The 23,192-nt window shown below is 32.9% G+C and overlaps 3 protein-coding genes and 2 non-coding genes across 5 annotated transcripts; 1 reads left to right on the forward strand and 4 right to left on the reverse strand.

Annotated features, from left to right (window-relative positions):
* The first annotated feature begins 10,892 nt into the window (after positions 1 to 10,892).
* LOC127106159 (cytochrome c biogenesis protein CCS1, chloroplastic) lies at positions 10,893 to 14,256 on the forward strand. The gene is made up of 8 exons (XM_051043447.1): positions 10,893 to 11,337; positions 11,799 to 12,018; positions 12,098 to 12,209; positions 12,453 to 12,725; positions 12,871 to 13,136; positions 13,322 to 13,478; positions 13,572 to 13,655; positions 13,792 to 14,256. Exons 1-8 carry the CDS (start codon positions 10,971 to 10,973, stop codon positions 13,933 to 13,935), a joined length of 1,623 nt encoding a protein of 540 aa, XP_050899404.1. The 5' UTR covers positions 10,893 to 10,970; the 3' UTR covers positions 13,936 to 14,256.
* LOC127106161 (4-hydroxy-3-methylbut-2-enyl diphosphate reductase, chloroplastic) lies at positions 13,956 to 16,709 on the reverse strand. Its single transcript, XM_051043450.1, has 10 exons — positions 16,335 to 16,709; positions 15,982 to 16,178; positions 15,727 to 15,906; positions 15,513 to 15,644; positions 15,337 to 15,411; positions 15,147 to 15,252; positions 14,949 to 15,043; positions 14,679 to 14,864; positions 14,512 to 14,598; positions 13,956 to 14,366 (listed from the first exon to the last, which is right to left on the reverse strand). The coding sequence occupies exons 1-10, from the start codon at positions 16,558 to 16,560 to the stop codon at positions 14,316 to 14,318; spliced, it is 1,335 nt and encodes a 444-aa protein (XP_050899407.1). The 5' UTR covers positions 16,561 to 16,709; the 3' UTR covers positions 13,956 to 14,315.
* A 3,067-nt stretch (positions 16,710 to 19,776) lies between these two features.
* LOC127106162 (40S ribosomal protein S15-4) lies at positions 19,777 to 21,686 on the reverse strand. The gene is made up of 4 exons (XM_051043451.1): positions 21,518 to 21,686; positions 21,272 to 21,420; positions 21,032 to 21,089; positions 19,777 to 20,160 (listed from the first exon to the last, which is right to left on the reverse strand). Exons 1-4 carry the CDS (start codon positions 21,518 to 21,520, stop codon positions 19,912 to 19,914), a joined length of 459 nt encoding a protein of 152 aa, XP_050899408.1. The 5' UTR covers positions 21,521 to 21,686; the 3' UTR covers positions 19,777 to 19,911.
* LOC127109617 (small nucleolar RNA U30) lies at positions 20,444 to 20,526 on the reverse strand. The gene has a single exon (XR_007796889.1). It is a non-coding gene; the product is annotated as a small nucleolar RNA U30 (small nucleolar RNA).
* LOC127109616 (small nucleolar RNA U30) lies at positions 20,710 to 20,792 on the reverse strand. The gene has a single exon (XR_007796888.1). It is a non-coding gene; the product is annotated as a small nucleolar RNA U30 (small nucleolar RNA).
* Positions 21,687 to 23,192: the final 1,506 nt, after the last annotated feature.

Here is a 23,192-nt window from a genome sequence, read left to right on the forward strand (position 1 = left end):
CAGGGGAGAGATACGTAAAGTTAGGGGAGAGATACGTAAAGTTAGCATAGCAGCGTTATAATGGGTAGACAATATTCTTAGAGAAAAATGGACGAGATCATTCGATGGAGGGAAACGTTGGGGTTATATGACTACCGGCCTTACTGAATCAATGAACTCAGTTTTAAAAGCCACACGCGACCTACCTATTACTGCTTTGGTAAAATCAACATATTATCGATTGGGCACACTGTTTGGGAAAAGAGGACATGTCTAGACTAAAATGTTGGGTTTTGGCCGACTTTTCACTGAAAATTGCATGAAGGGAATTGAGGAGGAGGTAATCAAATCAAATAGCCACACGGTTATGCAATTTGATCGTGAGAGGTTCTGCTTCCTGGTCCAGGAAACTGTGCATCATAATGACGGCAGGCCGACTACCCATTACAACGTCGACCTATAGAATCTGACGTGTGAGTGTGGAAGATTCCAAACGTTTCATGTCCCTTGCTCACATGTTATTGCAGCGTGTTCAAGCATAAGACAAGACTATTATGTGCATATAGCTGATGTGTTCAAAGTTGTAAACGTATTTAAGGTCTACGAGGAGAGTTTCCTCGGGATCCCGACCGAAACAAGTTGGCCACAATATGAAGGTGACACGTTTTGCCACAACGACAACATGCGGAGAAAAAAGAAAGGTCGCCCAAACAGTTGTCGGATTAGAACTGAAATGGACAATGTTGAAAAAGAAAAAAGAGGTGTGGTATTTGTCGAGAAATCAGACATATGCACGGAAAATGTCCAAACAGGCTTGGCCCTTCTACTTAGTTATGTCTGAAGTTTTAGTCTATTCAATCGTCGTTATATTTCGTGTATTTTCTTTTTCAACAACAAGTTTTATTTAGAGCCTAACATTTTCGTCTACAACACAAGAAAGGTTACAACATAATAACAACTTCAAATAAAGATAAAACACAACAACTATTCCAACACGTTATAACAGCTAATCACTCCAACACCCTTTATCATATTATCATTTTAAATGATAGTAGCTAAAATAAGTTTTTCTTCAACACCTCGACTAACTTCTCCACTATGCGCAGAAAACATAAAAGTAACATCCAGATCATTTTCTACATGATCCCAATAATGCATGTATGTAGCATCTGGGCTAGCATTCGTTAGAGTTATGTAAGGACAATAATATTCAATTTTTCTAACACGTCGAATCGGAACACCCAGCTGCCCAAAACTAGCGTTGATGGCAGAAACCAATTGTTTGAACTTCCATTGTGGATTCAAACAAACCCTCATCTGCTTATCTGTTTCAAAGAAAACAATACAACACATAGACATGATTCACAAATATGTAGAACAATTATTTGATACAACTAATATATTCATCTGCACATGCTTCCTCTATTTATAGAAAACCTAATGGAAATAAAAGATAATATTATAATATTTTTTAGGCGGGAAAAATCTATACCGAAAAATTATTTGGACGGGAAACATTATATTCTACGTTTATGTACGAAATATACTATTAATTTTTTTATTTAATTTTTCATATTTATTAAAAATATTAAGAAACAATTTATTTAATTTGTTAAAATAAATATTAAATTTTATTTTTAATATTAATTTTTAATTAATATTACATATTTATTACAAATATTATATAAAAAGCTATATAATTTATTAATATTAAATAATTATTAATAAATATATTTTTAATATTATGTAACCATTTATTATTAAATTTATTTTTAATACAATTTATTAATTATATGAAATAACAATTTATTTTTAATACAGTTTATTAATTAAATGAAATAACAATTTATTATTAAATTTTATATTTAATATTAATTTTTAATTAATCTTAAATATTTATTACAAATATTATATAAAAAGGTATATAATTTATTAATATTAAATAATTATTAATAAATATATTTTTAATATTATGTAACCATTTATTAATAAATTTATTTTTAATACAATTTATTAATTATATGAAATAACAATTTATTTTTAATACAATTTATTAATTATATTAAATAACAATTTATTTTTAATACAATTTATTAATTATATGAAATACCAATTTATTTTTAATACAATTTATTAATTATATGAAATAACAATTTATTTTTAATACAATTTATTAATTATATGAAATACCAATTTATTTTTAATACAATTTATTAATTATATGAAATAACAATTTATTTTTAATACAATTTATTAATTATATGAAATAACAATTTATTTTTAATACAATTTATTAATTATATGAAATAACAATTTATTTTTAATACAATTTATTAATTATATGAAATAACAATTTATTATTAAATTTTATTTTTAATATTAATTTTTAATTAATATTAAATATTTATTACAAATATTAAATAAAAAGATATATAATTTATTAATATTAAATAATTATTAAAAATATTATATAAAAAGTATTTAATTTATTATTTTTAAAAAAAAACTTATTTATATTAAATATAATATTTTAATTAATATGTAATATTAATTAATTATTTTAATCATTTAAAATTAATTCGGAAATTAAAAAAAAAAAAAAAAAGTACTCCATCCTAGATGGCGCACCCCAACTGCACTTCTGGAGTGTCCGCCATCTAGGATGGAGAGTCCTAAAAATTAATAAAAAAACTTTACTAAAAGACAAAAAAGTGGCATGGTTGGAAAAAAAATAAAGCAGGTGGCATTTAGGGAATTAACTTTCATGAAAGTGGCAAATTCTCTCAATTTAAAGTAAAAAAATTGATTTATAAAGATGAGTGTAATGACAGTTATTACATTTAGGTTAAAGGGAGGAAATGTGATTTTTACTCTTCTGTTAATCTTGACGTAATCATTTGTAATTAGAGTTGGCTAGATAATTGATCCATTGCAGACAGATTAGTCATCTTAACTCCTAAAATTGTTTTTAAACACAAAATAAACTTCATTAAAGACATATAAATTTATGAGTGCATGGAATTATTTAAGAAGACATTAATATGTTAGAAAAGAAATCTTTTTAAGGTAGTATGACTTTAAAGATAGAAATCAGAAAAATCTTGATACTTTAGATTGACAATATCTTATTAAAATTCTTATTCAATTTCTCTTTGATAAAAAAATGTGATTTGATTCTTACCATTCTAGATTCAGTCACACTATCAATCATGGTGTTCTTTTAAATGTTCCTACAAATGATAAATGGGAGCATTGAACATTGTTGGACTTCTTCTTTTTAGAGCAAGACCTTTGTGAGAGACACACCACATATTCATCCAAAACCTTAAGGTGATAGGCGGGTGAGTTCTCTCACTTATAAATGCTCAAGTATCCATATTTTCAACCAATATGTGACTATTACCCACACTACTCACACTTGATACATTCTCAACACCTCCATCAAGTGTGAGTCCACAATGCTCCCCCTCAAGTGAAAACTCTTCTTACTTCCACAAACTATGGTACCGCACCTAACGTTTCTTATTCACCACCCTGACGCCGTTGAAAATCTTCAACGAAACATTTCTTACTCACCATCCTTGTGGCGCCGTTGACTTTCGATACAAGTAAGTCGACCCCTTTCTCGAACCAAAGGCTCATGATACCATTTGTTTCTCACTTATAAATGTCAAAGTCTCCATATTTTCAATCAATGTGAGACTACTATCCACACTACTCACACTTGATACATTCTCAACACATAACGCATGCTAAGTCATTATTGACTTAGAAGTTAATGCATAATTTTATTGCAACAGAAGGCAACTTGATTCGTTTTTTATATATGTTTGACGAGTTAAAATTTATGTTCCTATCCTTTTTGTTTTTTTGTTTTTTTATATGACATTTGGTAAGATTATTTTTTATTTATGTTTTTGAAAGTTTTTTTTCTAAGGGCATGTTAGATTTTATGTGCCTATCATTTTTATTTTTTCTTTTTTATTCAATAATATATTTTTATTAAAAAATATTCTTATTAAATTAATGTGTATATGTTAGATTTTACGTTGCTTGACTTGCACAAAGGGAAGCAACTATGTATTCTGCTTCGCATGACGATAATGCACTACTGGCTCCTTTCTCGAACTCCAAGCAATTGGTGCACCACCTAACATAAACACATAGCCAGTTGTGGTTTTTCGATCCTCAGCATCACTACACAAACTTGAGTCGGTGTATCAAACTAGTTTGTATTATTTTCCTTCATCAACTGCAGAAAAAAAATGCCATAGTCGAGAGTTCCTTTCAGGTACCTTGGTATCCTCTTCGCCGCTGCTAGATGTGATACCTTTGACTTCTGCATGAATCTACTCACCATACCTACACTGTATTCTAAGTCAGGCCTGGTGTGACAAAGGTATCAAAGTGACCCAATAAGTCTTCTATATTGGGTTGGGTCGACATCATCTTCATCTAAATCTTTCGAAAGTTATAATCTGGGCTCAGTTGGAGTCGAAGTTAGGTTGCAATCTTGCATCTCAAATCTCTTGAGTATTTCACCTACATACCTTATTTGATGCATCATCAAACCTTTACCACTCTTGTAGAATTCGATGCCAAGAAAATATGAAATGTCACCCAAATCTGACATTTTGAATTCCTTGTTGAGATCACCTTTGAAGTCTTTGATCTCCTTCTTGCAGCTACATGTTATCAACAAGTAATCGACATAGAGACATAGTATAAGCATTTCACTCTTGCTTCTTCTTACATATACTCCATGTTCAATTTTGCACTTCACAAATTCCTTCTCATCTATCTTCTTGTTCCAAGCTCTTGGAGCTTGTTTAAGTCTGTACAGAGCTTTATGCAACATGTATACCTTTCTTTCTTCGCCTTTTTTCACAAACCCAGTTGGTTGTGCAACATAAACTTCTTCTTCTAAGGGGTCATTCAGGAATGCATATTTCACATACATCTGACACATCTTCCAGTTGTTCATGTTTTCTAGACTAACAACCAACATGATTGTTTCGATCCTAGCAATAGGTGCAAAAACTTCGTCGAAGTCGGTTCCTTCTTTCTGAAGAAATCCTTTCGCCACAAGTCTTGCCTTGTGTCGAGTCACTTATCCTTTAGGATTCAACTTCACCTTGTATACCCACTACACATTGATTGCCTTCTTGTCTTAGGGAAATTCGACAAGTGACCAAGTGTTGTTGACTTCGATTGACTTAAGTTCTTCGTTCATTGCTTTCACCCACTTTAAATCTTTCAATGCCTTAGGTGCATTGACTGGTTCAACATCTGCGTAGAAAGCATAGTGTACCAATTCACCTTCTTCATTTACCACATCATCTTATTTAATCACACATTCTTGCAACCTTGGAGATATGTGTCTTGTTCTTTGAGGTCTGCTTGGGCCTGCTTTCACCCACTTTGAATCTTTCAATGCCTTAGGTGCATTGACTGGTTCAACATCTGCGTAGAAAGCATAGTGTACCAATTCACCTTCTTCATTTACCACATCATCTGATTTAATCACACATTCTTGCAACCTTGCAGACATGTGTCTTGTTCTTTGAGGTCTGCTTGGGCCTGCTTCACCTCTGACTTCTTGTCGATCTTCTCTTTCGACTTCACTAGCTGGTGTTGGTGTAAGCCCTAGAGACCAATACTTTTGGTACTTGTATCGAATTATTTATTAATAATAAAAAGGCTTTTTATTTATTATGGTTGTTTAATAAAGTCCCTGGAATAGCTAGTCCGTTTAATGTATCAAGTGTGACTTGATCATGAGATCACGTTAAACATAGGGACACTATTCTTAAAGTATCTGTAGTCGAGCTTTAGTGTGAAGTGGGATAACATTAAAGCATTAAGACTATTATGTTTGTAGACTGATGATCGCATCTCATAGATCATGGATAAAGAGTTATCAAGTCTTAAACATAGGTATGAATATTAAGAGTAATATTTATACTGGATTGACCCGCTATGAGAATACTATATAGAAAGTTATGCAAAGTGTCATAAGTTATTCTCATGGTGATAATGGTGTATACCACTCTTCGACCTGAAACCACTATGGACCCTAGATGTAGAGTCGAGTGCTTTATTGCTGATCCAACGTTGTCCGTAACTAGATAACCATAAAGACAGTTGATGGGTACTCCACGAAGCATGCTGAGGGACATGAGTGACCTAGATGGAATTTGCCCATCCTGCATAATAGGATAAATGTCTATGGGCCCAATATTGAACTGGACAAGGATGACACGGTCTATGCCTTGTGTTCAATATAGACATAAGGGCAAAAGGGTAATTATACACATACGTATTATCACAGAATGAATTGTCAGATCACATGACATTTTCGTGTCTTGGGTAGCAGTGATGTGTTGCTAGATACCGCTCACTGTTTATTATGTTAAATGCGTGATTTAATATAATTGCCAACGTCACGAAAACCTACAGGGTCACACACAAAGGACGGATTAATGAGAGATATAGTAACTAAGGAATACCATAAGGTACGGTGCCCTTAAGTGAATTATAGAGCATCGTAAGGTACGGTGTACTTGAGTAGAATACGAAATATGGTAGGGTACCATGGGCTTAAGTGATTTTGGGCATATTATAAGATATGGGCCAAAATACACTTAAGTGGGCCTTTTAGCTTGAAACCCACACAAGTGGTTCTATAAATAGAACCCTTGTGCAGAAGCATTGATGGCAGTTGCATTACTTTCGTTTTCTCTCTCTCTCTCTCTCTCTCTCTCTCTCTCTCTCTCTCTCATTCAAAGCCTTCATTCATACCAGCTAGCAATGAGATTGAAGGAATCCGTTAGTGTGGACTGAGTAGAGACGTTGTCATCGTTCAAGGTTCGTGATCGCTCTGTGGATCTGCATCAAAGGTTTTGATTGTCACAAGAGATCTGCACCAAAGGTTTCAATCGTCACAAGAGGTAAATATTCTATCACTGATCATGACCATTTGTAAGGATCTCTAAAGGAGAAATTTTTAATTTCCGTTGCGTTTTGGATCGCAATTCTCCTTCAGTTGGTTCATTGCAAAAGATTCTCATTGAATCCTTCTTAACATTCTCACTCCAACCCCATTCCTTAAGCTCATCTATGATCATGTCCCTGCTGATCACTACTTGCTTGTTTACTGGGTCGAATAACTTGTGTCCTCCAGTTGAATGATATCCTATTAGGATCATCTGACTCGACTAGTCATCAAGTTTTCTTCTCAACTGATCTGACACATGTCTATGTGCTATAGATCTAAACACCTTCATATGACTCAGGCTAGGCTTGACATTAGAACAACATTCTTCTGGCGTGATTCCTTCTAGCTTTTTCATCGGACATCTTTTTGGGATATATGTTTCAGTCGATACAATTTCTCCCCATAATTCTTTGGGTAAATGCTTGCCTTTCAACATACTTCTCACCATATTAATGATGGCTCTATTCTTCCTTTCTACGACTCCATTCTGTCGTGGAGTGTAGGGTGGACCACTTCATGCACAATCCCTTCTTTCACACATAATGTGTCAAAGTCTTTCGACACATATTCTCCACCACCATCAGTCCTCAAAATCTTGATATTTTGACCGCTTTGTCTTTCGACCATTGATTTAAACTTGGAAAATACCTCAATCATTTGGCTTTTCTTCTTGATCAGGTAAGTCCACAGTTTTTGAATGAAACCGTCTATGAATGTAACTAAGTATCTATTACCTCCAATCGAATCCACCTGGATAAGACCACATACATCAGAGTATATGACTTCAATAATTTCCTTCGACATGCTTCTTGGATCTTTGTTGAAGTTGTTCTCGTGCTGCTTCGCTTGCACACATTCTTCACACACTTCATCTGGAATGTCGATTTCTGGTAATCCTGAAACCATACTTCTTCTCTTCAAATCTCTAATGTCTTTGAAATTGAGATGACCAAGTCTATAATGCCATATCCATTCATCTCTGGTGGCTGCTGTTGCAAGGCACTTATGCACCATCACATTAAGCTCAATCTTGAAGGTTCTATTATAAGACATTGGAGCCTTCAAGATCAACCTTCCATTTGAGTTGAGAACTCTCATCATCTTGTCTTCGATCGACATGTTGTAGTTCTTTTCGACTAACTGCCTTATGCTGAGCAAATTCCTCTTCATGCCTGGTATGTACAACACATTTGAAAATACTGACCTCTTTCCATCTTTCCTCATAATTAGAACATCACCAACACCTTCAGCTATTGTCATTTGCAAATTTCACCATGTTCGTCATTGAAGACTTTATGTTGACAAATCAATATTTCCTTTCAGACATATGTGATGAGCATCCTAAGTCCAAGTGCCACTGGTCATTGAATCTCTCTTCATCTCTAGTTGTAACCATTAGCAACATCTCTTCTTCTTCATGTTTCGCCAGCTTTGCATAAGTTTCTTGGTTCTTTTGCTTTTCTGGACAGTCACTAGAATAATGACCATGCTTCTAACACTTTTAATACTGAATATGACTTTTGTCTTGCTTTCGACCACCACCTATTCCTCTACCTGCAACACCACCTCTTTGGTTGCCTTGGTTCCAGGGTTTTCTCTGATTTGACGAGTTTCCTTCTTGCTGATTTTAACCAATTGAATTGTTGTAGCCTCCATTACCTTTGTTTCCATTCCACCTTCCTTTGCCTTTCCTTTCTTTGCTGATTGCGCCTGCAAAGCCATATCACTCTTTGAATTTCCTGCAACTTTTTCAGCCATTCTTTGTTCATGAGATTTAAGTGTACCTTGAAGCTTTTCCTTTGTCAGTTTTGACAAATCTTTCGACTCTTCTATGGCTACTACCACGTGGTCGAACTTTGGAGCCAACGACCTCAAGATCTTTCCAACAACAGATTTTGATGTCAACATTTCTCCATATACCTTGATTTGATTCACCAGTTTCGTAACCTTAGTGAAGAAATCAATTATGCTTTCATTGTCTTCCATCTGAAGCAATTCATACGTTCTTTTGTGAGTTTATAATCTCACCTCTTTCACCTTCTCCGTGCCTCCAAACGACTTCTCCAGAATTTCCCATGCTTCTTTTGCTGACTCTACATCACTAACATTTTCAAAGTTATTTGAATCAACACATTGATGGATAATAAAGAGAGCTTTATAATCTTTCTTTTTCAATTCTTTATGTGCAACCCTTTCTTGATCCTTCGCGTTTTCTGCAAGCGTTGTTACTCATTCCTTCACAAGATCCCTAAGATCTTAATAACAGACCACAACCTTCATCTACTTGCATCAATTCTCATAATTATTGTTCTTGAGAATCAGAAGATTTGCTGGAAAATACCCATTTGGATGATTCATTGCCATCGTTATTTTCTTCCCACGAATCGCTTAAACCGAAGCTCTTGATACCAGATGTTGAAAATACACCACAACCTATGGAGAATTTCTATAATCCTGATGAATAAGATTGTTATCAACCACACAATGACAGTGAAAAGAAAAGAACAATTGAGAAAGAAAGAAAAGAAACATTTGAGAAGAAGAATATTTTCTGCAGAGTTTTCTCTCTATCCACAACATGTGGAAAACTTCTTTATTCACTTTGCCATTGCAAAATTCTGTGAATACAATGTTATGAGTTCTTACAAGAATAAAGGTTACTCCCTCTATTTATAAATTTAGGTTAGCTTGCTCCCTAAGCTAAAGCCCAAAACTACAAAAGCCCAAAATAGTTAACACTACTAAAAATAGGCCTAAGTCGAAATCCTGTGTGAAGCAACATGTTTCAACACTTCGACACACTAATACAACTCAACACACCAGGTGACTCGACACTTCCTTACTTCTGTCGAGCAACTTGCTTTGACACAAGGAATTACAATTCAACATCTACTTCTTTTAAGGAGCACATGTACTCTTCAATTCGTGAGTTTATAATTATTAAATTTTTGGACATCAAATGTCGTTCTTCACGCGCACCTTGAATCATACACATTAATTGATGATTTTCTAGTCATAATTGAATTAAGTGCAACATAGATGAAGCTTCAAGAGAAAATTCTAGAGTATTAACCTGTGGTGACATATTCAGAGATAATTCAGGAACATATTTGAGAGCTTTCACACAACTAAAGTTAGAGTTTGCACCTCCTTTCAAGTTCAATTGCTTGAAATTATGTTTGATATCGAATACTATAACATGAAGAATTATAGAAATCTTTGAGTTGAAACTGACTCAATGCTGGTGGCCATTTGTGCATTTTCTAATGTGAACATTGTCTATTGATATCTTTTAATAAAATTGAAGAATACTTATACATTATACGCTCATTTAGATTGAAGATACCTCACATTAAGGAAATACATGTGTAGTTAGATTAGTCCATGCAAAATTTTTTCGTTGATTATGATACTTGGTAAGATTCACTTTCTATTTATGCTTTTGAAAGTTTTTTTAGGATAGATTGATCATGTCCAACTATCGTTTTTGATATCTGTTTGATGAGTTAGGATTTATATTCTTATCCTTTTTGTTTTTTCTTTTTTTATATGACATTCAGTAAGATTCATTTTTTATTTGTGTTTTTGAAAAAAATAATTGAAGTATAGATTGATCATGTTCATCTATGGTTTTTAATATATGATTGATGAATTAGGTTTTATGTTCCTATCATTTTTGTTTTTTGTTTTTTATTCAACAATATATTCTTATTAAAAAAATATTCTTATTAAATTTGACGTGTATAATATATAAAATATTTGATTTTAATTTTTCAAAATAAAATTTTAAATAAATATTAAATTAATTAATTTGTAATAAAAATATCAAAAAGCAAAAATGACACATTTATTAAACCAAAAAAAAAGAAAGAGAGAGACTAAAACCATGTTTAAATCTTAAAAATATCTGTTGATATGGATAGAGTAACCGCTGTGGTCGTTAAAACAGAGATGACACACACTCCTTTCCTTTGCCACATCCTTGAATCCCATCATGAACTACTCAAATCACTGTCTTCCCAAAACCCATTTTCTCAAAGTTCCCACCTTTCACCCTTTCTTCAAATTCAACCCATTCCCATACACTAACTATGCTTCAAACAGAACTCATACTCTCTCATTCACCATCAACTGCAGCCTCAAAAACGTGGGGAAGAAGGACTTATTGTCCCGGAAGATTGTCTTATCAGAAGCTCCTCCTCCACCACTCACACAGGATAATGATGCTCCTTCAACTTCAAAGGAAAAGAAAGGCCCTAGTGGTTTGTTTAAGAAGTTGAGCAAAAGGGTCTTGCAGATTCTCTCTAATTTGCCTTTGGCTATTGGAGAAATGTTCACCATTGCTTTTTTAATGGGCTTGGGTATGTATCAAAAGTTTTCTTCTTTTTTCTGTTTACATCCTTTTTATTTCTCAAAATTTACGTATGACATGTTTGGATTGACTTGAGCTTATATACTAACATAAGTACTTGAGACTGATTTGGATAGCTTATGAAATCAGCTTAAAACACATGCATATGCATAAGCTCTTTTTATACTTACTTCCATAAGCTTTTTAGATAGCTTATGATAATAACTTGTAGCAAATGTACTTTAGGACCTGTTTGGATTGACTTGTTTGAGCTTATCTCCAAGCATAAGCACTTATGAGACTATTTAGAAGAGGTTCTGAAAAGAACTTATGGCTTATATAAAAGAGTTTGACTTTATTTTATCTTTTGTTATAGAAATAGCTTATATATAAGTACTGGCATGATAAGCTTATATGCTATAAGTACTTAATAAGGCCATATAATAACTAAGACTTGGCCTTTTATGCCAGGCACTTTTATTGAACAAGGTGAGACTCCTGAGTTTTATTTCCAACACTACCCTGAAGATCATCCTGTCTTAGGATTTTTTACTTGGAGATGGATTTTCTTCCTTGGTTTTGATCACATGTATTCGGCGCCTATATTTCTTGGCATGTTGGTTCTTCTTGCTGCTTCCCTTATGGCCTGCACATACACGACACAGCTCCCACTCATCAAGGTTTCTAAAAGGTTTGGTTGTCAGTTTTCTGTGATCATAATGCTTGGTTTTTGAAATTTCTTGATCGCTCAAGGCATATTTGTTTCGTAGATGGTCATTTATGCACTCTGCCGAGGTCATACGCAAGCAAGAGTTTTCAGAAGCGTTGCCCAGAGCATCAATCCAAGATGTTGGTACTATACTAATGGGAGCTGGATATGAGGTAATAATTCCATGCCATAACTTATACTTAGCAGCTAATGACAATATTCATAAGCTGTTTTCAGCTTATTTCCATAAGCTCTAGAAGATAGTTTATGAAAACAACTTATATGCAAATATTGACTTTATTTTACCATTTGTTATAGAAATTGCTTAACATAAGCACTTTAGTTATTGGCTGCCAACAATAGACTTCACTTGAATACTTTTATGTGTTATGACAAAATGTAATTTTCGATTATAGGTATTCTTGAAAGGACCAACTTTGTATGCTTTCCGTGGACTTGCCGGTCGGCTAGCCCCAGTTGGAGTTCACATAGCACTTTTGTTGATAATGGCTGGAGGAACTTTAAGTGCTGCAGGGAGCTTTAAAGGTTCAGTCAATGTGCCTCAGGGGCTAAATTTTGTTGTAGGAGATGTTCTCGGTCCTACTGGCTTTCTTTCGTCTCCGACTGATGCTTTTAATACAGAGGTTCATGTCAACAGATTCTCTATGGATTATTATGAAAGTGGAGAGGTAAATGTTGATTTTTGTTTTCTATGAAATGGTGCAATGAAAGTTGCAACTGAATTCATGAAATTTCGACCAGAATAGGTCAAAGTGTAAAGTTTTCTTGCAATTAATTTTTATGGACAATTTTGTTTTTTGATTGATGTTACAGGTTTCACAGTTCCGCACCGATCTTTCCCTGTTGAACATGGATGGGAAAGAAGTAATGAGAAAAACAATTAGTGTAAATGATCCTTTAAGATACGAGGGTATCACGATATACCAAACGGATTGGAGTATTTCAACTCTACAAGTTCTCAAGGACAAAGAAGGACCTTTTAATTTGGCTGTGGCACCTCTTAAGATCAATGGAGATAAGAAACTTTATGGTACTTTTCTACCTGTTGGAGATGTTAACTCTCCTAATGTCAAGGGAATGTAAGTCTTTAAATATCCACTTTGACACAAAATGTTCTTTTCGATATTCGGAAGCTCTTAATTTAAGACTTTACATAGTTTTATGAGATAATTTGGCGAGAGAAAATTTATGATAGTTCATTCTGGCATTTGCACATTAATATTCTGCATTGACATTCTTTTTACAAACTTTTGTTGAATTTTAGATCTATGCTTGCTCGTGACCTGCAATCGATTGTCCTTTATGATACGGAAGGGAAGTTTGCCGGAGTTAGACGACCTAATTCAAATCTCCCAATCAACATTGATGGCTCAGAAATTGTCATTGTTGATGCAATAGGAAGTAGTGGCCTGGACTTGAAGGTGCGAGCTTAAGCGAAGTTTGGTTATTTTCCTTTATAACCGAAATTGGTTATGTTACCTTAGTTGTTAACTCACTGCTTAATGATTACGCAGACTGACCCTGGTGTGCCAGTTGTGTATGCTGGCTTTGGTGCTCTAATGCTCACTACTTGCATCAGCTACTTATCTCACTCACAGGCGAGTCTCTACAATTTCATTAGTTTTAGATTTTCGTTACAAATGTCATATGCATAAGTGGTAGCTTAGTTGTGTTTTGATTATCCATGTTCAATTATATATCGAAATGTTAATAAACTTTTTGGTCAATTGAAAGATATGGGCCTTACAAGACGGGACAACAGTCGTCATCGGAGGGAAGACAAATAGAGCAAAATTAGAGTTTCCGGACGAGATGAACCTCTTGCTTGACAAAATCCCTGAAATAGTTGAATCATCATCTCTATCTAAGCAAAGCTGATAGCTTTTGAGACATGAAGGTGAGAAATAAAAGACTCTTCAATTGGAAGATAGCTACTTATATAGATCATTATATAGTAATGATAGAGTACTTGGACATACAACCATACAAATTGGATCCCATGGATGAGTCAATCAACAAAACTTTTGCAGATACCAAAGCTCTTAAAGTATATTACATGTATATTACATTAATTTTGTTTAATAGAGCCAGATACCAAAGCTCTTATTTCTTGTATTATTTTTGCCTCTCATTTGTGGAACCGGATAGTATCTTGTGCTACTTGGTACATCCATAATGTACAGTTTGCAGTTGCAACTACATACTGTTCGCGTCTATTTTTATGGTATTTAAGCAGATCTACTTTATGCGAGATGTAATCATTCTTCCCTTTTCAAGTCAAACAGCTTGATGAGCGCGTCTCCCACAACCTGTGTGAAAATCAATGATGCAAAACGTTGTTAAACAAACTTTAATCGGATATTATCAGCAAAAACTGAATCGAAGGAATAACACTTGAAGTTCGAAAAAATACACAAGTTTTTATTACTTCACATACAAGGCAAGAGAAAATACCTTGTCTGGTGTGGATGCACCAGAAGTTACACCGATCTTTAATGGGCCCTTTGGTAGAAAGTTCTCTGTTTCCACAAGCTTGCCATGCTGAAAGATGAAAACATACATTTTTTTTATTGATATTAACAGAAGTTAACGAGGTATTAATCTTTTTTAACTATGCTTACATTCAACTTGTGTTCTATTCTGTTTCCTGGACCAATTCTTTGCTCACTGTCGATCCAGTAAGAAGGAATTCCGCGTTCCTCAGCTATCTCTTGCAGGTGTGATGTATTGCTCGAGTTCCAGCCACCAACTACTAACATAAGATCCATATCTTTCTCTACCAGCTTGTAGATAGCATCTTGTCTCTCCTAAAAGAGAAAAAAAAATTCAAAACTGTTTGATTAGAATGAAGACATGTTTAGAACATCAAGGGACTAGAGAAGTGTAAATACCTGGGTAGCATTACAAATTGTGTTGAAGCTTATGAAGTGCTCGTTAACGTTTTCCACGCCAAATTTGCGCATCATAGTCCTCTCTACTAGTTTCCCTGCAAACCGATGAACAAAATACATATCACAGTTAATTATAATTTATGAATAGAGCACAAGAGAATCCATATGCTGCTAACCCTAAAAAAGATAAAAGCTAACCGATCTCTTCAGTCTCTCCTTTAAGCATTGTTGTCTGATTTGCAATGCCAAGTTTTATCAGGTCATTGTCTGGTTCAAAGCCCTTAGAAACTGCAAATTTAAATTTCTGTACACGAAAAAACAAAATAATCATGACATTGAACACTACAGATTTTTAAAAGCAATATCGATCACATTATAAAACTCGCACCTCGTATAATGCCTCTCTGGTTGAGCTGGATCCATTAAGTTCACCACCAAGAATATAGTCGCAAACATATTCAGCCTGGATAAGTTTGACAGTTATGCAAAAATTACAACAAATTTTTTCAATTTAAGGCATTCGCCGCACATAAAATCGACTAGTAGCAGAAATTTAGGACAAACCTCTGCCATATTTTTCACAATTATGTACTTTCCAGCAAAAGAAGCAGTTGCTACCGTTTCCTCATGGGCATATTTACCGTGAATTATCGAGGTATAATCTCCTTTCTTGTGTTTCTCGACAACATTCCATACCTTAAAAACAATTCATCGAAGAAATAATCTCAGTATCTGTTGGTACATACTGACTGATATATGAACTGAAAACCATCGTCACCTTTGAAACCCACTGGCAAGTCGTATCAACGATTTGAACATTTTTGTCACTCAAAATCAACATCTCATCGACTGCGGCTCCAAAAGCAGGCAATATGACTACATCACCCTCGTTGACAACCTCAAATTGTTTCTTTCCTTCTCTTATAGGAATATTCTCCACACCCATCTCCTCTAGCCGCTGCATCAATAATTTATCAAACCTCAAATATCAACAAATTCATCTTTCGTTGAAGGTGACAGGAAATGCATATACCTTATTAACCGTTGGATTGTGAATGATTTCATTGGTAATCCAAATTTTGTGATTAGGAAACTGTTTTGTGGCCTCATAAGCAATTTGAACAGCTTTGTCAACTCCCCAACAAAAGCCAAAGGCTTCTGCTAGCATAACAGTGACATTACCCCATGTATACTCATACTCATTTTTCTTCAATGTCTCAATGATGTCACCTGAATAGGAAGTGGTTGTAGATAGTAACAAGTTTTTTGATGGAACATGATTCATAAGCATATAAAAAGAAGCTAAACATGAAATTTTGAGATGAAGTTACCTGAGAAACGGATTAAGGATGGAAGGAAAAAAAGGAAAGAAAAAAGATAACATACTAGTGTACTCGTGTTTCATGAGTTTGAGTGTCTCTTCCTTGTGTCCAAAGCCTTTGCGGTTATAATTGTCACCCCTGGTGAGGTTCTTTCGGAACACCTTGGGATCGAAATCGAAGTCGGCTGAAGAACGGAGTGAGAAGACTTTGTGGCAGCGGAAAGTGTCCGGGGAAGGAACGTTGATGCGAGTGGCGGCGGGGAGACGGGAAAAGTGGGCAAGGAAAGCCATTGAAGATAGAGTCAAGAAAAGACAGCGGATATTCGTCAGGTGTTTTGATGAATTTAGTTAAATGAATAGAGAATGGAAATAAAATAGAATAGACGTGGGTGAAGTTTGTTGTGGTGTTTGCATTGCATGGTATTTCCTGTGTGAATGAGTGGAGTTAGGTTTGAAAATGTTACTATTTTTAAATTGTTTTCAAGACGGTTCCGTGTGGGAACGGAGGGAATTTGAGTTTCTTAGAATTTTCGGATTAATTCTAGTTTTTAACCCTTCAACCGTGTATTAATTAATACAACCTCAGGTGACTATTATAAATGAGAGGAGGCGTTAATTAGTTTGGCGCCTCAGTATAGTGTGTAATTTTTTTTATATAACTAAAGATGTTGTGTGATTTATTTTTCCATATCTAAGCATATCATCATTATTAAATAGTATATTAGCATTTTGAAAGGATTAGGAGTTTAATTAACTTCTAGTGACATTCGTTATTATATTTGACTAAGTATTGATTTTTTTTAAAAAGCCATTATTTAATTTTTCTTGTCTATTATCATTGTTTCATTTCTTTTTAATCGTATATTTTTATTTCAATATTTCAATTTTAAAATAATTTTCCTTTCTGTTTTCTTTCTTTGTTTTGCAAAATCACTCACTTCCTGGGCCTATTTGAAATGCATCTTAAAAACTCTTTTTTAGTTTTTGAAAATTTAAAATTTTAAAACTTGTTTGAATATAATATTTTGCAAAAGTGTTTTTAAAAACTCTTTTCTATTTTCAGTTTTTAAAAGTAAAAAAGTGAAACAGTTTAATTGTGTTTTGCTTCTCACTTTTTGGTTTTTAGTATTATAAAACTTGAAGAAAAAACATAAAAAAATTATAATTTTCATTAATAACATTAATGTGACTTTAAAATATTAGATTATCAAACAAGTTTTTTCATTTTCATATTTTTAAAACAGTTTTTAAAAATTACTTTATCAAACAAATTTTTTGTTAATTTTCTTCTTAAAAATAGTTTTTTAAAATAGATTTGAAAAACAAATTTTAAGAACTAAAATTGGAAAGTGTTTCAAACTTACTCTTTTTTTTAGCCCATTCTCATTAGGACATGATGGCTAGTAAGTGAGTGACATTTTATGATTTAATATACTTTTAACACATTAAATTAAATTAAATTTGTTTGAAACAAAAAAAAATAAGAAACATAATAAATATATTGTTTACTTTTTAATCAAGGACATTGTCCTTCCATAAAAATTACATCTCCTGTCATAAAAATAATTTATTATTACAATCGGATAAAAAAAATTTACATGCAAACAATAATGATAAATATATTTAAACAATATATATATATATATATATATATATATATATATATATATATATATATATATATATATATATATATATTAAAATTTAAACGATATTTTCTTTTTATGTAATAAATTATATCCTTTCTTTTAATGTAATATAATTATTTGCATGGCTTATTTTCTTTAAAATTATCTAAAAGTAAAAAATAAATTTGTTTCGATGCATAAATGGAAACAGGACTAGATGCAACTTATCATCATTTTTTTTATTTGTCTAATCTCTCTTCTTCTTTATTACTCCACTATTAAGGCAAACACAATTTCTCCTTCTTTTATATTTAGTTATGTGAAGAATAATATATATTCTTAACAAATTTTAAAACACATAAAAAATCAAAAATGTTGGAACTAAACAAATTAAAATTACTTTCATTAATTCATTAATTTTGAAGAAAACAAATCTTCTTTTATTGTGACTGTATTTTTTGGTGTTCTTGCAAATTAAGTTTTTTTTGTTAAAAAATATTATAGAAAATCAAACTCACTTTTAACATGTAACAAAAAAAGATAAAATAATAATATTTGAAAAAGAATTTGATTAACGGAACCAAAAACGAGTAAGATATATATCCATGTTTAAAGCCTTCTAATAAGAAAACTGCCACAATATAAACTCTTATTCATATTTTACTTCAATTTTATTATGTACAAGAATGTTACACGATAAAAAAATAGAAAACCGTTTTATGATAAAAAGTTGAAAATCGTTCAATTATGAGTATCAATTTTCTCTTCTTCTCTTTCTATTGCATAACGAGATACTACTTCTTAATAAATATAAAAATAATTTTAGAAGAAAGATTTGAAGTAACAGTATGAAATATAATCTTTAAAAAATATAACAGAAACAAATATTAAGCATAACAATAAATTAAACAATTTATTTAAAAAGCAGCGTATGAAAAAAGAGGAGTAAATTTTTTTTGTGTGGAGAATTTAAAAAGTATAGTTCTTTATAGTGAGTAAATAGTGAATAATAAAGGAGTTAATATTTTCTTTTAAAGTTAAAATAGTAATTGCAGAAAAGAAAAAAGGGTCACACTGGTGGAAGTTACACGATTAGTGTGATGTGGCTATTATTTAGTAATTGATTTTCTTTTTGTATTTCTTTTATTTTAATATTTGATAGAAATTTCAACAGTTGGTAAAGAATATGTGTTATACTCTTTAAACATTGTTAACAGATGACTCAAATCTCATATGTCCAACAAAACCTTGACCTCACTCAACTACTAGCGTCCATGAAACTGCAGCTTACATATAATAATGATGCAAATTAATAAAAGCAATACATATATAAAAACCAAACAAAATTGAGAATGAGATAGAACAAAGAATCGTTTAAGCTAGGTTTAAGATTTTGTATTGAGATTGAGGGAAAATAACAAAGAATGCATTGATTAAGATTGAGAGAATAATAAAAAATCAACTGGGCTTAATCAGTTTTTATTTGGTTGTGGATATCCACCCAATTGGATATGAATGTCAAATTAATTTTAAAAATAGACAGACTAGTAGAAAAACCAAAATAAATTAACCAATTTTTAAAAACCGATCTAAAATTATTTGACAAAATACATGTCGATTTTCGGTATAAAATTATTTTAAAGTGTCTGATACATCTAATTTTTCAAAAATTGAAGAAAATACAAGTGATTTCACAGTACATTTGTTTTGCGTTTGGAAAACATAGTGCCTGTCAGTGTAGGCAGGCACTAGGCAATTCTATGAGTGAACTCGTCCATCATAGTTTTTCCAAGCTTTTTATGGTTGACATCTAACTATCTATAAACCTTAGTTAATGGAGGAATGAAAAGTTTAAAAAAAGTTCATCAATAGACATAACTTAATCCAAAAATTTAGGGTTCATTGATATCCTAAATGTCAAAACTGTATCAAGTAGAAATCAAATATTTAAATAGAGCATTAAAACAGGGAAAAGTTCCCATTGACAGATAGATAGGGGCATCCATGGAGATCTTCATTTGAGAGGAATAAATCTGGAGGAGTGAGTAGCACCAATACCGGGCCTACCGTGCTTCACAGGCTTGTAAGAGATTGAGAATTCAGCAAGATAGTGACCAATCATTTCAGGTTTAATTTCAACTTGATTGAAGGTCTTGCCATTGTAGACACCAATGATGCTACCAATCATCTCAGGAACAATGATCATGTTACGGAGGTGAGTCCTCACTGGTTCCGGCTTCTCACCAGGTGGTGCCTCCCGTTTCTGTCACAATATATAGACTCTGATTAAAATGAAACACAACACTGCCTCACATAACTAAGCAAAATCATGCTTGGATGAGTAGTGAATTTAGTAAAATCAGAGTGCCACCAGGATGATGCCATTCTCTCGGTAAACCCAAACACATTAATTCCATACCCAATCATACAGACCTTGATTAAAATTTAAGATGATACATGATAACTGAAACAGATATTTGTGATCAAATCTGTGAAGTATAAATGTTCCCTAAGTTTGAAATATAAAAATGTAAAGAAATGGGTGTGCTCAGAAAGTAATGAATGGATATGAAAGTTATCCTCATAATAAATCAGATTAACGAGATTATTTCAACTATTCATCACAGCACACACAAGCCGTAAATTCAAACATGCAATAATTAAATACCCAACCAAACAGACCATGGATATAGAATGATAACTGAAACAAGTCAAGTTTAATGAGATATCTGTGAGCTTCTAATTCCAGATATTAACCCCCAAGTTTATTTGACAAAAAAATTTAAAAATGGTAAACAGTAAGAAGAAGGGTGCTCAGACAGTAATGAATGGATATGAAAGTTATCCTCATAATAAATCAGATTAACGAGATTATTTCAACTAATCATCACAGCACCTAAAAGCTGTCAAGGCAAAAAAAGATAACAGAAAAAGCTTTGATCAATGTACATCCAATCAGTTCATTCCCTAATAAACAATTTCTCAGTTGCTCAACCATTTAACATTACTCTTCCTTCTAAATACCTCCTATTTTCAAATTTATTTGAACTCCAACCTCTAATTTGAAATCAATCATCAACAAGAATTAACAAATTATAAGAATAGATACATGAATAAAGAAATAAATAACTCACCGCCTTGCGGAGCTTCTTGATGAGTGCCATAGGCTTGCGGGTCAGACCACGTTGAAACCTAAAATGCAGATATTGTTAATGATGATAAAGGATCAAAATGAGAGGTGGATTATAGCAGAAGATACTTCAACATCTAAACAGATATAAAATACATAAAAACGAATCTTCAAACTCAGTTTCTTCACATTTTTTCAAAACATTAGATAGATCTGATTCCCAAATTAAGATTCAGTACTATACCTTCTGCGAGCACGAGCAGAGAAGAGCTTGACGAGTTCATCAGTGGACATATCCAAGAGTGCATCGAGATCAACACCTCTGAAACTGAACTTCTTGAATGTTCTCTTCTTTGGCACTCCTTGTGCGGCGACTTCGGGTTCAACATCTGCCTGGAAAATTAACGAAATAAATTATCAGAGAATGCAATGAATCACTCAACAATGGAAATTCAAAGTAGAATATGAGAAGCGAAAAAAAGGTTTTCACCATGGCTGCTACAATTTCTCGTGTATCACGGTTAGGGTTCTTCTTCTAGCAGCGGCTGAGTGGATAACAGAGTTCTTCTTCTTCCGACTTGACGGCGATGTTTTTACCAAAACAATAAGAGTTGGGTAATTGGGTTTGGGCCTCTACCCAGTCTTAAATGAGGATTATGTTTCGCACCTTATAAATTATAATTACCACTCCTATATCTTGAACAATTTGACTAAAATGTCCTTTATCTAAAAATAAATCAACTTTTTGGATTTTTAAAAAAAATTTGGATGTTTCTGATTTTTGCTCGAATTGGCTGAATATTTACAAGTAACTGTGTTTTTTTTTTATGTTTTTACCTCACATTTGAAAAATCTGATATCAAATATATTCAATATTTATGTTCGGATATTTTATTTTTTGTGAGAACAAGAGAAAGAGATGGTAAAATTATACGCATATTGAGCGATAGACCTGTTAGGGATGTTGCAGAGAGCTCTAACAGAGATGACTAAGAAGGTAGAGTTGCTCGCGATGGCGAGGACATATTTTCATGGGTTTGATAAACCTAAATGACAAGGTTTAAGTTATAGCATCACATATAGTATGCATTTTCCGTGGCTTATTTAGAATTTATGTTGTCGTGAATTATTTAATGTTGTTGTGACTTTAAATTAACTTAACATTGCATATCATAACATGAACATACATACGTATTCATACAATCACTACTATACAAAAGTATTCATACAATCACTACCATCTAAAAGTGTCCATACAATCTCAATCATGTTGATTGTCTCGCTTCCTCTTCTCAATGTCTTATATGTCTCGTATATGTTGTTTCCCATGGTCTGCACCCTCACTATAGTTCTTTCTTCATCAGTCAGTGGCGAGTGACAATAGTTAATTAGATTTCAACTTCAGTTGAACCAATGATTGTTATTAACAAACTCAATTGTATGCGTTTATATCTATCCACTGACATAGATGGAGATAACACAAGTGGGAAGAATGTGATATTAAGGTTATGGGACAACGAGACCAATATACCGTTATATCTATAAGCAATAAGAAAACTCATGTTAGGAATCGTCATCCATTTGTCACTCCCTCGAACACCCAAATTAGAGATTTGTAATGAACTCCTAACTTCTGAAAATGAGTCGTAGAACTACTTCGAATACAGGCCACCGTTGTGAAAAACTTCAACATTTGACTGCATTTGAACCAATGAGCATGCCTATTCACCTTATCCAATGGAACATGATCACCTTGTATTTGAAGATTTGCAAGTTCACATGCACAAGGTAACTCATCTTCGTCTTAATGAACCATCCACCTAAAACTTTATCAACACCAATTATTTTAACTCGTTCAAACTCTTTCACAAGATGATGTTTACATTATTTTGAGAAGAAACTATGCAATCTTAAATCAAAAGTAGTGTCACATCGATATTCAATGTTAACAACATATTTAAAAAATATATACTTTTATTGCATCTAGTTGCAACTTTAACACGATGTTGATTGCATCCCGACATTTGCACAAACCTCTTATACTAGTATGTAACATGGTTTTTAGTCTCCAATGAGCAAACTGAACCCTATAAAACAATATTAGAGAAAAATGTAATAAAGAAATTGATTAATATTGCAGAATAATTATAAACTCAAAATGTTGC

The sequence above is a fragment of the Lathyrus oleraceus genome, chromosome 7 (genome assembly GCF_024323335.1).
Source record: "Lathyrus oleraceus cultivar Zhongwan6 chromosome 7, CAAS_Psat_ZW6_1.0, whole genome shotgun sequence".
Lineage (NCBI taxonomy): Eukaryota > Viridiplantae > Streptophyta > Magnoliopsida > Fabales > Fabaceae > Lathyrus > Lathyrus oleraceus.